Source organism: Poromitra crassiceps (genome assembly GCF_964638095.1).
Source record: "Poromitra crassiceps genome assembly, chromosome: 5".
NCBI lineage: Eukaryota > Metazoa > Chordata > Actinopteri > Beryciformes > Melamphaidae > Poromitra > Poromitra crassiceps.
Genome location: NC_139642.1, coordinates 31167509 through 31184083, shown reverse-complemented (window position 1 = coordinate 31184083; position 16575 = coordinate 31167509). Strand labels below are relative to the sequence as shown.

General features: G+C 42.6%; 1 protein-coding gene across 1 annotated transcript; it reads left to right on the top strand.

Moving 5' to 3' along the window:
- The first annotated feature begins 560 nt into the window (after nt 1–560).
- On the top strand, nt 561–15997 carry LOC310776910 (DNA damage-regulated autophagy modulator protein 1-like). The gene is made up of 7 exons (XM_083637116.1): nt 561–722; nt 9069–9136; nt 9332–9471; nt 12775–12970; nt 13207–13265; nt 14685–14786; nt 15352–15997. The coding sequence occupies exons 1-7, from the start codon at nt 586–588 to the stop codon at nt 15397–15399; spliced, it is 750 nt and encodes a 249-aa protein (XP_083493242.1). The 5' UTR covers nt 561–585; the 3' UTR covers nt 15400–15997.
- Nucleotides 15998–16575: the final 578 nt, after the last annotated feature.

The window sequence follows — 16575 nt, the reverse complement described above, 5'->3', positions numbered from 1 at the left end:
GTCTGGTTGCCTTAGCAACTGCAGACAAAAGAATACCCCAATTTTGGACATGTGATGTCATTGCCTCAACTTGTGTGAAGGTGTGTGGAATTCACGACTTCCACTGTGGTGCAGGCAGTAAGCTACCTTGTCTGGCAATATGAAGATCTAGGTTTCAAATCCCGAAGTGAATGTAGCAATTCATTGCTACTCTATGTAAATGTAAATAAATAAAAGTAATAACTTATCATTTGTTATTCTGAAAAGGCTTGAACCCCCTTAAAACCTGCCATCAAGTGCCACTCACAAGTGTATATAGGACTATGGTATCAGTGATATTTGTGGGTAGAAGAAAGATTTGAAGAGTGAACAAAACAGGTGGTTTTATTTGCACGTGAAGGCCCACAGGAAGAGGGTCATTTGAGGAAGAGGTTACACAGGAAGCTTACATCGCCTTTTTGACTGAGACAAATTTCAATCTTGTTCATGTGACCCGGTGGTCAGCAGACACAGCATTATTCCGGGATCAGCTTTTAAATATGAAGTGAATGTTGACATTTCTTCAGTCAGCCTCACGTCACCCACTTGATCTCAAACCCATCTGAGATGGCTTGGTTCATGCAGGGATTGAGCTCTTTACCAGCCTTTGTGGTCATTTGGTCCTCCAGCACCTTTCTACTTTCCTACTTAATTGCGGTCATTAGAAAGGATGTCAATGTCACACATCCCTTCCCATACATCAGGTAAGATGATTGTATTTGATTTTTATACTTTTTTAAAGAAAGGGCAAGAAAGTCAGTCAAACGTTTAAATGCTGTCAATTATGTCAAATATGAAAGGTATGCTATGAAAATGTATGTCACTGCTTTATTTTTAATGAAATGATTTTGAAAACCAGGAGAAAAGGTGAAGAGTTTAAAAACAACAAAGTTTTGTTTGCCTCAGCATTCATTGGCTGGTGGCCAAGTTCAGCGACACTCATTTGAACTTTCTCAAAGCAGCACAGCTATTATACTATATATATATATATACTGTATATATATAGTTTGTGGACTTTGTCTGTTTCAAGTTCTGTGTTCGGCCACAGCTATGCCGTTTTACGTGCGATCGGGCTGAAACCTTCAGGGCGTGTAAAGGGCACCCGTACGGGTGACCTGACAGAGCAGGATTTTCTAATTAGGCTAATTAGCTAATGATGTGATGTCATCAGTGATGACAACAGTGATGATGTCATCAGTGACGATGTCAAAAGTGATATAAGGGCGCGCACGCACACACACAAGGAGGCATTGTGACAAGACTGATCAGTGATGTCACACACACACACATGGGAAGGCATTGTGACAAGACTGATCAGTGATGTCATGGGGGGCACACACACACACATATGATGTCATCTATCATATCATAATGGGGCACACATGCACACACAAGGAGGCATTGTGACATCACTGATGCAATAACATTTAGTGAGCAACACACACACACGCACGTGCCAATAGGGCAGGCGAGGTGGCTCTCACTTCTCTCTTATAATAAACCCACAGAGATTTTAAGTCAGCTACTGTAACTGTAGCCTGGGTAAACCCAGCCCCCACGTGACCTGCTCTCAGAGTTCTCAGTCACTAGCAGGGTAAGTGTGGAGGAAAAATATCCACTGCAATGCTCTGCCGATCCATCAATAATTAGATATCCGTTTTAAATGTTCATAGGAGGTTTTCTTTATTTCCACAATCATCTCTCCGTGCACGGAGGTCTCCCCTCATCAACATTTGACGATACAAGAGCCCCGCATCATTGTTTACAACAGTTCATATACTAAAACCAATGTTGCCCGCCCCCCCACCGTGGAGAGGCAGTTCTTTCCATTCATCCATGTAGCTAATCTGATGTTCACTGGAATACATAACAAGTGTCTATTCTCACAGTTCTTCCCAAAACAAGACACAGGTTCCCACAGGAACTCACATGTTCTCTAGACACTTCCCCAAAACAAGATACTTGTTCTCACAGAACAGCAATCCTCTGCATTGCTAAAAAACACAGTTCACTAAATACAGCATGGAATTGCCATAGCTAATAACTAATCAATCAATAAGCATTTGATCAATAATTTTCCATGACAATTCCACACTTTTGATAAGAATAAATCATTATTATCAATATTAAAAATAAATTATTGATAACAAACTATAAGTTCAAACACAGTCAAAGAAAACTAACATAACTATTATCCTTAACTTATTAGAAAAAAATGTATCATCTCACACATCTATATAGATTAAGATTTCCCTATGTGTTCACAATCACAATTAATAAGTCCTTCATTTCGGTTACTTACTTAATACTTAATACATACTTATGTTACAATGTATCATTTGCTCAAATCAAACTCTTAGTTATGCTAATATCAAATCAAGCATGATTATTTACCCAAGATTTCATAGCATAAACGAAGTGTGTCAGAGGTCAATGGCCTTTTTATTGCTCCACACTTTTGGCATATTTTTTTTTCTTCTTAAAAACACAGTTTACACATTTCTGGTAATGGCTCCTGTTCATCCAATCGAAGACTGAAACCTTTAACTTGCTACAGGTTACATTCAAATTAAGCCCTACTTGGTAGTTTAGAATATGTTTATATTCATTTAACACACAATTTGATTAATTACCCCCAACCCTACTACAATACACAATTTATTCAACCTACAGAGCACATAGTCAGATTAACCTCTTTGTTTTGGGTTCCCTTCCAAGCATCCGGCAGACATACATCCCAAGTCGACTTTGGCATGTACTCTGCTCAAAAGCCGGGAAACAAAACCCGCAACCTATCAGCTCACAAGTCATCTTACAAGTCCAAGTCATGTCTCAAGTCTTTGTCCTCCTCTCCGCTCTCTAGTCACACTGGAGTCCCCTGTCTCCTGTCTAACTGGTGTACAATAACATTGCCTTCAACAATCACACTCCTTTCACCGTTCCAAACCACTCATTCACACTGTGTTCACACTTCCCCTATTTCCTGTGGTTCCAAAACGCTTTTTAATACACATGATCACAGTTTTTTTTACACAAACCACACCAAGTACAACTCTCAGCATCTTACTCGCCAGGGGGAAACCGTCACGAAGGATGCACTCGCCTGAGTGCACCACGCTGTCTGTCCTTCGCCATTCATCCGGTCTGTCCTCAAACTTTCGCATGTGTGTGTGTGTATGCAGAGACTAAGCTAATTGCGCTGGTGAAGGATGTGGGAGGCTGGATCTCAGCATCTGGCATTGGAGATCGTCCCAATCTACTGTCCAATCTGATTGTCTCAGTCTGCTTGTCCATCTGATTGTCTCAGTCACACAGGCACACAAACACATACACAACAACAACAAAAACTTAAAAACAAAACAAAAAACAGACACAAAAACAAAAGCTGCTTACCCCCTTTGACAGATGCGTTATTTAACGCATGTGTCAATTAATTTAGCAGTTTTTCTATATACTTATTTTTAGAGAGAGACACCCTTTAACTCGTCTCTGCCTCTCTCAATCCTCTTGGGAAATGTGTGTGCGCTATGCACTGTGGTTATCTTGGTGCTGCGTTTCAAGGCTTCAGGCCGAGAAGCGGGGGGGGGGGGAAGAGAAATCTCAGTGTGTTCACAAACATTTACCTTTTCGCTTGGCAATAAGGGTTTTCCAGGCTAAACACTCACTTTTCCTAAAAAAAACATAACTTCTATTAAACAATACTGTACTAATGCAAAAAAGTACTTTTGCTCTGTGTGCATTGCATGTACATAATGGTCCCTATCGTTGCATCGGCGCTGTTTCTAGGCCGAACGCCTGGCGCAGCTCAAATCAGTGGGCGTGGACCAGCGCACTTGATATCGTCGTGCTGGCGCTAGACGCAGCCTCAACCATTACAACCACGCCTTTTAAGCGTAAAATTATGCACCGTCATGCTCATTGGATAACTGCAATAAACGAATCGCACGCTTGCCTTTTTAGCTCCAATTCCAGTGATCACGCAAAACCAGACGAAAGCCAAACGCTCTGCCCCCCCCCCTCCCTTCATCCAGTCTGTCTGTCTGACTGCATTATAGGCTATTATTCCATATTATTATGCTTCTCAAACCAATCTAACTGCAGTTTCAATACTGCAAGCATGTAAATACGCTACACTATAGCAAGATCAAAGTGAAAATAATGTACTAAACGCATCAGCTAGAAAAATATAGCCTATTAGATTGGTGAAAGTTTGTCCAGAAAGATATCGTTTTCTCTCCCCTGCTGCAGGTAGAATGATCGATGCACATAAATATACCCTACATTATGTAAAGTCATTGCATAAATGTGTTTTTATTGTAAAACTAAATGTCAAGTAGGGCCAAGTTATTGGAGCGGACATCACAGTATAGCACATCACAGAAGCGCGTTCCGCTGTCACTTATCTAAATCACGTTAAACCCACAAGGGGTATATATAGGCTCAAGAGGACATATATGTTTCACATAGGGTGGTGTTTCATTTCGATGTTTTATTTGGTCCAATATTGAAATGTTCGACAATTGCAGGTTGTCTTACCATTACACATTATTTTAGATCTACCTTTTATATCTATTTCGGCTCATTTGGTTGCTATTTAGTAGCGAAATGGAGGACCCAATTGCATGCTGGGAGTGGACATTCACAGGCAGTAAACTTACAACTGCTATTTCCTATGGGAAGCTGGGTGCTGCTATGTGTTGTGTCTGTTTGAGCGAGGGAGTCAGAGAGAGAGAGAGAAGGGTGACTCAGAGGCAGAAGAGCACTGGCGCACTGAATAGGCCTGGTTTCAGAGAGAGACAGAGAAGGGTGACAGGGGAGAGGCACAAGTGCACTGGCGCACTGAATAGGCCTGGTTTTCAAAGGCGCAAAGCGCTAAATGTAGGCCAGGTGCGAAGATAGCACTACGCCGGTAGTTAGCGCCGACACGCCCACTTTGGCCCATTCTGGGACTGCGCCACGCCCATTCGGCCTAAAGCGCATTTGGCAGCCTAAAGCCATATTGATATCGTCCCAAAACAGGCGCAAGGCACGTTTTTTTGCGTTTAAGGCCCGTTTTAGCGCCGAAGGCTTGTGGGAGAATAGGGCCCAATGTATGCAGTGTGTGATTCTTTACTAAAACAATGGTTTGTCAAACAGCTGTAACATGCAAATGTTCATGTGTGTCATTACTTATCTGCTCATAATTGGTGTCTTTGGAGAAAATTCTGCTGTGAACTCCTCCACCCTCAACTGGCTTGCGTCTCCGGTCGTGTCAGTCTCTCGCCTGCTATTGACCAGCGCCTCACACCCTCTCCGCTCCGTCTTGATTCGCTTCGTTGAGTCCTCTCCGCTGTTACTGTCCAGGTGGCGTCAACCTCCGGGCCAAGCCTATGAATCGAAAACTCCACGGCAGTCATATATTCTTTTACAGCAAGCAAACCACTCATATTGCATTTCTGTAGCCCGTTTACACCGGTGTGGTGAAACACTTACACGGGAGGGAGAGATTTTACTCTCTCCCATTGCTGGCCGCTAGCTGCGGTGTTCAGGGCTGGTGGCTGCGGTACGAATGCTGCTGCCGGTTCCCTGGCTGTAGCCTGCCCGGAGTGCTGATGGTCTCCGCTGGAGCCTGGACCGCTGGCGGTCTTCAGTGTAATTGAGCCTGGCGCTGACTCTCAGTCTGCTACATGATGGTGGTGAGGCACGGGTCAATTTCCAGGCCGAGACCTTTTTAAGACACATTAACACATTGAGTGCCACAGCGCTTCAGTAAAATTGTCTGGAGCCTGTGCCAGATTCACTTCCATTCAGTTGAAAACAGCTATAGAATTTTTTCTATTATGGCTATATTAACGGGGCTGGACTTTAATGAAACATTGAACACTCCTGCTTCTTCCAAAGAAGAAATTTTGTTTCTAGACAGTTCCATTATGAAATTACAGCCTCTCAAAAAAGTGCACTTTCAAGGGTTTTCTGTCGTTTTTTTTTACTTTCCAAGATATAGGCCCTTTTATGAATACCTTTTGCACTCTAATTTCGAGCACATTCACTGACTCTGGCTGGTGTTTTCTGATGTGGTGGCGTGTGGTGTGGTTTCTGTGCAGCCTGTGTGTCACACACCCCTCTCCCCCCCCCCCCCTCCCCCCTCTCCCCTCTCCACCTCTGAGCTGCGGGCTCCTCCCACACGCACAGAGTTTGTTTTCTCGTTTTTGCCCCGGACAGATCCCAGCGCGCATCATTTCCTTGATGGGCAAACGCGACTGAACGAAAAGGCATGGCCGTTCGGCTTCGGATGCTGGCTTTCTAGGAAATCGTGTGGAGATAGATAGAAGCATAAGAGCTCAGTTGTGAGCGCGGATGCAGCCGAGCCCACTCTCCGCTGTAGGCAGAGCAATATATACGGCGCTGGCAGAAAGCATGCATCGGTTTCCACTTTCTCCGCTGTCTCCTGTACAAAGTAAAGGATCTGAGGTGGGTGGAGCAGCTCCTGTGACGATGTTTAAGGTGGCGCCGTGTGATCCCTTGAAGGGATTCATGCTCACTGGCTAGGTACGACCTTAAACAGCAGAATTATGGAATAATATGAATTATGATTTTAGGACGTCCACAGACGTCCTTGGCACTCCTCGTTACTTTTTTTTAGGACGTCCACAGACGTCCTTGGCACTGAATGTGTTAAGAGACACTAGCGAAAGATTAAACTCCTCACATGATAATTGAAAGTGTATGTATGTATGGTATGTATGTATTGCTTCTGGCAGACATACTTTCTTTTCCCCTTCATAATAAATGTGTTGCTGTTGTTTTCTGTGGTTTTTCAAAACCACCTAGGCCATAACTTTTATACAGTCTATATTTCCCTCTAAATGTGGCGTGTAGGTCTGCTTGAGACAAATGTGCTTTCCTGGTGTGTATTTCGACCTCTGCAAATACAAACCCATAGCTCCTCATGAGCTTTCTCTAAACAGCTGTGGTTTTGTTTGTGTGTGCGAAATCAAAACCAATACCTTGTGATATTAGCCTACCAATAAAAACAAAATAACAACCAATCCCTCTTTTGTAGGCAAGTATGGGTTAAAATAAAAACACACTGTGGATTCACATAACAAAATAAACAACCCTGTTTGTCCCCTGCCGGCCGGCTTATCTACACACATATGAACGTTTAAGCCCCAAAATAAAAAGTTCAATTTGAACGTTTACGCTTGCTTAACGCTTGGATCCCAAAACAAAAGTTCAATTTGAACGTTTAACCCCACAAAAAAGTTTAACTTGAACATTTAGCCCCAAAACAAAAGTTTAGTTTGTGAACTTTGTGATTTTTCTTCCTCTCATTTTTCTCATTCAGAAATTTCTCATTCATATCTCAGTCATTTCCCATTCATTTCCCATTCATTTTTCTCATTTTTTTTTTTTTTTTTCCTCAATGAGCCTCACTGCTCAGTTTCACCCACACTCTCCCCTTTTTTTTTATTTCATTTTTTTTGTTCAAAGGAAAGAGACCTTTTAAAAACAACTTTTCTTTTTTCTTTTTTTTTTTGCAAATGAATGGTAAGAATTTTCCCAATGCTTTGAATTTGTAATTGTATCCCTTTTATTATAACTAGATATACTTTATACCTCCTTTCGCAAAACTCAGGTCCGGGTATGTGTTTTTTTTTCCACTACTGCAGTTTTTAGACGCTAAAGTAATACCTTTCAACCCGCGCCTTACTGTTTGTCCGTCGACAAACAGGCCGATTTTTTCTTCTCTAAATCTTGCCCAAATATGAGTCGACTAATAGTAAGCTCCTCTTACGCTTGCGCTCTAAGCTACGGCAATAGTGAGTTTTATCTAATATTATCTCACGCGAGCATCCCCAGGACACATCGCACTCCCCTCAAAGGCAAAAGATTTCCCAGGCAGAAGTTACATCCGTTTTCCTAACGCAACGCCTCACCCTCTCGGCAGTGAGTATATCCGATAACGGCAATAGTGAGTTTTATTTAATATTATCTCACGCGAGCATCCCCAGGACCCCGCACTCCCCTCAAAGGCAAAAGATTGCCCAGGCAGAAGTTACATCCGTTCTCCACTACACAATCCCCCAGACCTGCAGCTTTTAACAGTAGTTACAATTGTCTATTTTTAGAACCAATTTGTATAACATTATTCTAAATTTCACAGCTACTCAATTTGACATAAAATTGATCAATCAACATTGCATCCAGTGTGTATTTGCCTCACCAGGTTCCGCAGATCACAGCGCTGGGCTACATTCCTCCGCATGTCGACTCCTGCTCTCTTAGCATTAATCGAGCTTTCAGGTCCAACTTTGACAGGAGGTTATCACCAGTCGACATGCCAGAGGTCCGCATCCCAGTCGTGAGATCCCGGACGAGCCCCCAAGTTGTGGAGGAAAAATATCCACTGCAATGCTCTGCCGATCCATCAATAATTAGATATCCGTTTTAAATGTTCATAGGAGGTTTTCTTTATTTCCACAATCATCTCTCCGTGCACGGAGGTCTCCCCTCATCAACATTTGACGATACAAGAGCCCCGCATCATTGTTTACAACAGTTCATATACTAAAACCAATGTTGCCCGCCCCCCCACCGTGGAGAGGCAGTTCTTTCCATTCATCCATGTAGCTAATCTGATGTTCACTGGAATACATAACAAGTGTCTATTCTCACAGTTCTTCCCAAAACAAGACACAGGTTCCCACAGGAACTCACATGTTCTCTAGACACTTCCCCAAAACAAGATACTTGTTCTCACAGAACAGCAATCCTCTGCATTGCTAAAAAACACAGTTCACTAAATACAGCATGGAATTGCCATAGCTAATAACTAATCAATCAATAAGCATTTGATCAATAATTTTCCATGACAAAGCCTGAGAGCAGGTCACTGGGGGCTGGGTTTACCCAGGCTACTGTAACTGCAGACAGGTTGGACAAAGTTTCAGCCCACATACAGTAGCTATCCATGCCACTGTATCAAACTATGAGCAAACCAACATCCTGTTCTATCAACAAATGTATTTCACCTTTTACAAATTCAAATGTACCTTTTCCTTTTGAAGTGAAACAGCTGCAAAACCACCAGAGAGCTGCATCTTTGGTTTGATGACGTTCGTCTCTGCATGCGCAGGTATTTTCACAAGCAGAAATGTTATATCATGTTGCTTAGCTCATCGCGTGTCTAGGCAACCCAGTGGGCTTTCCCAAAGGAGGAACCAAGACAATTCAGTTTTACTTCTCTTTTCCGCATGCTCTTTTCTAGCGTGTCTTGGATGCTTCACGTGCTTTTGAGGTAAAAGTGATGAATGTGTTGAATCTTCCACAGCTATGGCCACCATGTACGCCAGATACAAGTTTGTGGAGGAGCTGAGTGAGGAGAGGCATAGGGCGGTGCGTCTGAATAAAGCTGCTCTCTGGCTGGGGATGCTGTCCTGCTTGGGCATGTGCATTGTTGCTACTTTCCAGGTTTGTCTACAGTATGTGTTTTCCCCATGCCGATCTCTCTCTGAATAATCCCAGATGTGGTAGCTCTTTCTCTTTTAGAAAAATCCGCCGGAGTGATGTTCATACAGTAAGTGTATCAGTGGTCTAAGTTCAAGTAGTGGTGCTGGCCCTGATGGCCTGGAGATTAAGTTCTTCAAACTTGCCTCTCGTGTTCTCTCTTTTCCTTTGTCTGACTTATTAGTGGCCGGGCCAGCGAAGCGGCAGGGCCACTTATTGTATTTGCCTGTATTATTATTATTCTTCTCCCGGGAAGTTCGACTTCCCATGCATGAAAACTAGCCAAACTTTGCACAAAGGTCCAGTCCCATGCCAAACGTCTTTGACGCAAATTTGGCGCCAATAGTCCTAACGGTGGCACTACAGCGACCGTCTAAAGTTTAAAACTTTTAAAAATTCATAAAAAATCAGGCATACGTGCTACGGCTTTGCAACTTTCACCGAAATGTGGGCCCAAATGAGGAGAAACTTTTGTACAATGCAACCTATGGCCAATTATGAAGTCTAAAGACCGCAAAACTGCAAAAACTGTCAAACTAATTAAACCCTACTCCTCCCACATTTTTTCTTCAAACGACACCAAACTTCGGGGCGGCTTTCGGGGCGGCTTTAGCTCAGGAGGTAGAGCGGGTCGGCCAATGACGCAAGGGTTGGCGGTTCGATCCCCGCTCCCTCCCAGCTGCCGTCGCTGTGTCCTTGGGCAAGACACTTAACCCTCCTTGCTCCCGATGGTGTGTAGGCACCCTGCGCGGCAGCCTGCCGCCATTGGTGTATGAATGGGTGAATGTAGACTATCTACTCATTGTAAAGCGCTTTGGATAAAAGCGCTATATAAATGCAGACCATTTACCATTTACTTCAGCATCTGCATCGTTAGACTGTCCTACACAAAAGTATCAAACAGATTTTCGATTGGTCAAAATTTGAGCCCACAGTGCACCTGCCTAAAGAGCATCTTAATTACCCTAATTACCTAGGGCAATTAGGCTGTATTTGTGATGTCATCAGTCATTCAAGCAATTGTGATGCCATCACTGATGTCACTTGAGCAATTGTGATGTCATAACAGCTCAAAGCCTTGAGACTTGCCCGGCCACGATCCATTGCTGCGCAGCAGCTATAATTCAACTTATCTTTGTCCACCTGTAGCCTATAGTTCCATTAATGTGGAAGTGTGCTAGAGTGAACCCTTTGCATAAAGGTGGTGATCCACTTCATATGAATAACTACAGACCTATTTCCATTATTAATAGTATAGTAAAATATTTGAAAAATGACATTTGAATCATATCTCAAAATCTTAATGACCAACACATCCTGTCTCCATTCCAATCCGGCTTTAGACCCAACTTTCCACAACCACTGCTCTGTTAAAATTTACCAATGACGTACCATCTTCGTTGGATACTACCTCCTCCTTGACCAACTTTGTATCGGTCTCTCACAGAGTTCCTTAATTTGGTTTAACTCATATCTTTAACACAGACATCAGTGTGTCTCTATTCATGGCAGTCAGTCCGACTTCATGATTATGGAAAAAGGCGTATCCCAAGGTTCATCCTTAGGTCTATTGTTATTCTCTATTTTTTATTAATGATCTTCCACACAACTGCTCTGTCATATTCACTTATATGCAGATGACACTGTGATCTATAGTGAGCATCCATTTTTCTTTGTTCCTAGAATTTCCAAAGAAATTGGACGTCATGCGTTTAAATTTAAAGCTCCATCTGACTGGAACAATTTGCCAACTCACTTTGATCTATCACATCTTTTCATTCCTTTAAGGCAGCGATCCCCAAAGTCCGGACTCCGGTCCGCATCCGGACCCAGACGCCGTCCTATCCGGACCGATCGCCTATAACCTACAAATCATTGAGAATTGTTACATTTCACCGAGCCGGCACATGCTTTTCTACGCTTTACTGGTCTAATGTGCCAGGAGGCTCACAGACCAATGCATGCGCTGTAAATCATCACACGTGATGCTACTGAGCCAATCAAATATCCGATTCGATTCTGCCTGTTCCAGTCGCCAGTCGGTTCCAGTGGTGCTGCAGGCGAGACACGGAGATATGCGAGAGATATAAGTAATTTAACATGGTGTGCTCAAAAGAAACGAGTAGACCGCAAAAACAAAGATTTCGTTTTAATCCGGAGCAGGCAGACTCCTAGATGTTCATTCATTGTTCTCACGGGCAGTTCAAAACCAGGCAGTATGTCAGTGCGATGCGATCCTAACCTGTCTGTGAAAGCGCCACAGGAGCAAACACACTCAAATCCAGACTGAGGGCACACTCACACATTCACTGCCCAACGGCATGTGACGTTTGCATTGCGAACGATCGATAGACAGACAGACAGACAGACAGACAGACAGACACACAGACACACAGACAGACAGGCAGACAGACAGACAGGCAGGCAGATAGATAGAGACAGACACTGAGATAGATAGATAGATAGATAGATAGATAGATAGATAGATAGATAGATAGATAGATAGATAGATAGATAGATAGATAGAGACAGACAGACACTGAGACAGATAGATAGATAGATAGATAGATAGGGAGCTCACTTCTCTTGAAATGAGAAAATAACATGTATTTATTATTATTGTAGGCTAGTTATTTATAATTAATCCAGTTAAATATGAAAACTAAATAAACATTGTTGATGTTTATTTTGATTTAACAGTCAGTCGTTGACTACATACAGACATTGTACCATTAGGCTACTGCAATCATTGAAGTAGCCTAAGTTCAATGGCACTGAATCATAACGCAAGCTACTGTACGTTACAATGTTCCGGACCTTTGCTTGAGGACATTTTCTCTAACTGGACCTCTATGAATTTTAATTGAGTGCCCCTGCTTTAAGGCATCTCTCCTCACTTATCTTCAAACAACCTGCTCTTGCTTCTAATTATTTTGAGATTTTGCACTCATGATACATCATGCATGTAAATGCACCTTTATCTGGGTATGTGTTCACTTACAGTATCTATTCTCACTGTATGTATTATGATATATTTGGGGGACTAAGGGGTTGGGGAGTGGCTAGGCCTGGGAGAGCTTATGTGTACGTGTGAGTGTATTTGTATATTGCTTGTTTTATGTATTACCTGTTTTCTTTCTGTATATTTGTGCTAAGGACCCCCTTAGCAACCCCCTTGATCTCAAGGGGTTTATCCTTCTAATAAATTGTGACAAATTGTGAAATTGTGTTTGAATCACATTTTGGCATAATTTCTGTTGATTTCAGACAGCGAAAGTGAACTCAGCCCACGACCAACTTTTTCCCCAGTCTGTGGTCCACGATGTGGGAGCGGTGGTGTTCTTCATCTCTGGTGCTTCATACTCAGTCCTTCACTCTGTTATATCATACAGGGCCTATCCAAATCCTGTCTGTTACAGCCGTATCGTTATTGCCACCATCGGCTGCTTGGCAGTTTTCCCCAGTATCCTTTTCACATCCAGACAAGCTGCTTTGGTTTTATAATGCTGGAATGGAAGGTAATTATGCATGGTAAACATTCAACCAGGAATATTGTTTTATTATTCCAATAGTTAGCGTATAATTGGGTATCATTGGCTTTCTTATTAAGCCAGAGTCAACATTAGTAAGTACATGTGATACTGTGTTCTTTCCATTCCATCCAATGTTAAGTGTCATTTGCCTTAAATGTTCATTCAGCTGTCATCTGTGCAGTCGTCGTGACGTATGCCACGCTGCACGGACACCCAAAAGAACAGGTAGGCTGCAGGCTCTACATGTATGTACGCTGTCCATTCCTCAGACCTTAGCGTAAAAGGCATCATTCCTCAGACCTCGGACTAAAATCCTTCAGTTGTTGGCGAAAAGTTGTTAGGTCTCTGGCGGTCTAGTATGCTCCAATATCATCATTAGCTCTGTCTAGGGGGAAATAATATACTAGCCCTGATGCACGTAACATGATAAGCGAACAAGGATATAAGAAGAATAGGCTGTTGACAATTGAAGCAGTCAGCTCACCTGTTAGCCTGGCTGATGTAGCTTCCAGGAGGCATCCCGACGCTGGAACAACTCAGATGGTTGGGTGCGTGCGGGATCCGGTGTAATTCCCAACATTGACAAACAAAAGCAATCCACACAACAACAAAAACCTCCCAAAAACACATAGTCCATCAAGGCTGTCTTCAATCTACTCTGCGGCCGTGGTGGCCGCCATCTTCTGTATGGGCATAGTGAGAGAGCTGAAGGGGCGGAAGAGCCATATATATGGACATGTATGACAGCCCCATATAGACAAAAAAGGCTCCCTCAGTACAAGCATACACTTCAATGGACAGACAGCCAGAAAAATATAGAAATACACATTTATTATCTATCTATCTATAGTCTCATATCAGGTCTCAGAGTAAAATGCATAATTCCGCAGACTAAAAGGCATCTTTTTTCTTTTTCTTTTTTTTACCTTCATTTATACAGGGGGAGTCTCACTGAGAGCATTGCTCTCTTTTTCAGGAGTGCCCTGTTCACATTCACACATTCAAACTTTGAAAATTCATAAAAAATCAGGCATACGTGCTATAGCTTTGCAACGTTCACCGAAATGTGGGCCCAAATGAGGAGAAACTTTTGTACAATGCAACCTATGGCCAACCACAGTGTGATCTGCTGGCCACTGATCAGCTCCACTGGAGTCAGTTCTTGTGTTTCACAGTAAACAAATATAAGACTTTCGGTCAGACTTTACCCCCCACCAAAAATAACAATTCAAGTCGAGAAGGGCATACAGAAGCAATTTAAAAATTATTATTTGGCACATTAAAACAATAACCTAAGCATTTAAACTTGCAGAATCATTCTTTTATATAAAAAAAAAAAAATCTGACCGGGAAGTCTTATATTCACTAGTATTATATTTGCTAGTGGAACATGTGTAGGTAAAAAAATAAAAAGTTACTTTATTGTGAGACATAAGAACTGATGTCTGAGCAATGATGCCTTTTAGTCTGACGAATGATGCCTTTTACTAGGAGAACTGATATGAGACTTGACAACTTTTCACCAACAACTGAAGGATTTTAGGCCTTTTACTAAGGTCTGAGGGTGTCCTAAAATGGACAGCATATGTGTGGGTCAGTTTGCATCAACAGAGACTGACGGTAGCGTCTCTGTCTCTCCTCCAGGACCATGTCTTCCATGATCTCCATCAGGTCAGCGTTGCGTGCGAGTGGCTTGTCGCCTTCTGCATCGTCTTCTTCTTCGGTACCTACATCAACGAGTTCAAAGTGAGTCACACCATCCGCTCAGTCACACAATGATGTCACACCATCCACTCAGTCACCTAATGATGTCAACCATCCACTCAGCTACATAATGATGCCACTTTGCCACACCATCCACTCAGTCACCTAATGTCAACCACCCACTCAGCCACATAATGATGCCACACCATCCACTCAGTCACACAATGATGTCACACCATCCACTCAGTCACACAATGATGTCACACCATCCACTCAGTCACACAATGATGTCACACCATCCGCTCAGTCACACAATGATGTCACACCATCCACTCAGTCACCTAATGATGTCAACCATCCACTCAGCTACATAATGATGTCACATCATCCGCTCAGTCACACAATGATGTCACACCATCCACTCAGTCATACAATGATGTCACACCATCCACTCAGTCACCTAATGATGTCACACCATCCACTTATGCACACAATGTCACACCATCCACTCAGTCACACAATGTCACAACATCCACTCAGTCACAATTATCCTCCGCTTTGGCCTCCAACACATTCTGATCTCTCTCCCTATTGTATCTCCCCACAGCTGTTTACTCTGAAAACAGAGTATACCCATGTCCAAGCTGCTGAGTGAAATATCCGCCCTCCAGTGCTCTGAACTGGCGCTGCACACACCTTCAGTTAAGGCCCAATTATACTCTACATTAAAGATGGAGACAGAGACGGACAGAGCCTTCTGTCCGTACTCTGCGTTCATTTTGTGCGTTTTCTGTCCATCATCTGAAAGCTTACGGATGTGCATGAAACGGAGCAAAACCACACGCACACTCATACATTTGACAGGGTTAGTATAAATGAGTCTTAACATTAATATAGGGAATAACACATAACATTTTTGTTTGAAATCCTCTTTAAAGTGGTGTCCCGGTGGCATGTAGGCGTAGTCCTTTCCGTGGCCGACCCGGATTTGAATCCGACCTGTGGCCCTCTTTATGTAGTATGAGAAGCGCAGCGATTCAACGTAATATTTGAGTCTGGGGAGAGACTAACCCTGAGCCATCTTTAAGTCCAACACCCCCAGTGAAGTGTGCGGTTTCCCTCTGTTGTGACAAGCGGAGATAATGGTTGTTTGCAGTGAATGCATTTGGAAAAGATATGTAGGCCTAACCTATGGGCCTGTATTTCATTGTAAAAAAAGATGTTTTGAATGATCTCTCCTGTGTCAATAAAGTCTGTTTTTCTCCGTTCTCACCTCCCTGCCTCAAATCATTGGAAATGTTTAGAACATTGGAACAATCATAGTCTAGCAGCCAACACTGGAATTTATTTATTTTTAATCTCTGTGAACAATTAGGCTTTTTAAATCCATGTGGTCATGAATGGGCTGTTAATGGTCATTTACTGTATTTATTTCCTGTCTATATGAATAGTTCATTTGCAAAAACAGATTTAAAGCCATTCTTAAAATTAGCCCAATAGACAACACATGCTGAAACGCCATAGCCTATCAAAGTGAAAATGATTAGGTGAAAGTTGTAGGTGTAATTATGATCTACAATAAGCATAAATATTAAAAGATCAAATGCTTATATGATATAAATACATAAACATATAGGCCCAATAAGAGGCATAAGAGAAATGAATCCTTAATAGGCTATATTCCTTTCATTGTTCTACCTTTCCTGTCTTCTGGGACTTGGAGGGAGACGCTGCTTTATCCTCAAAACTGCATGAGAATGTCAATCTAATAAAAAGAAGAAAGAAATCTACAATAGGCTATCAATGTCGGTGATGTCAGGTGTCGGACGCG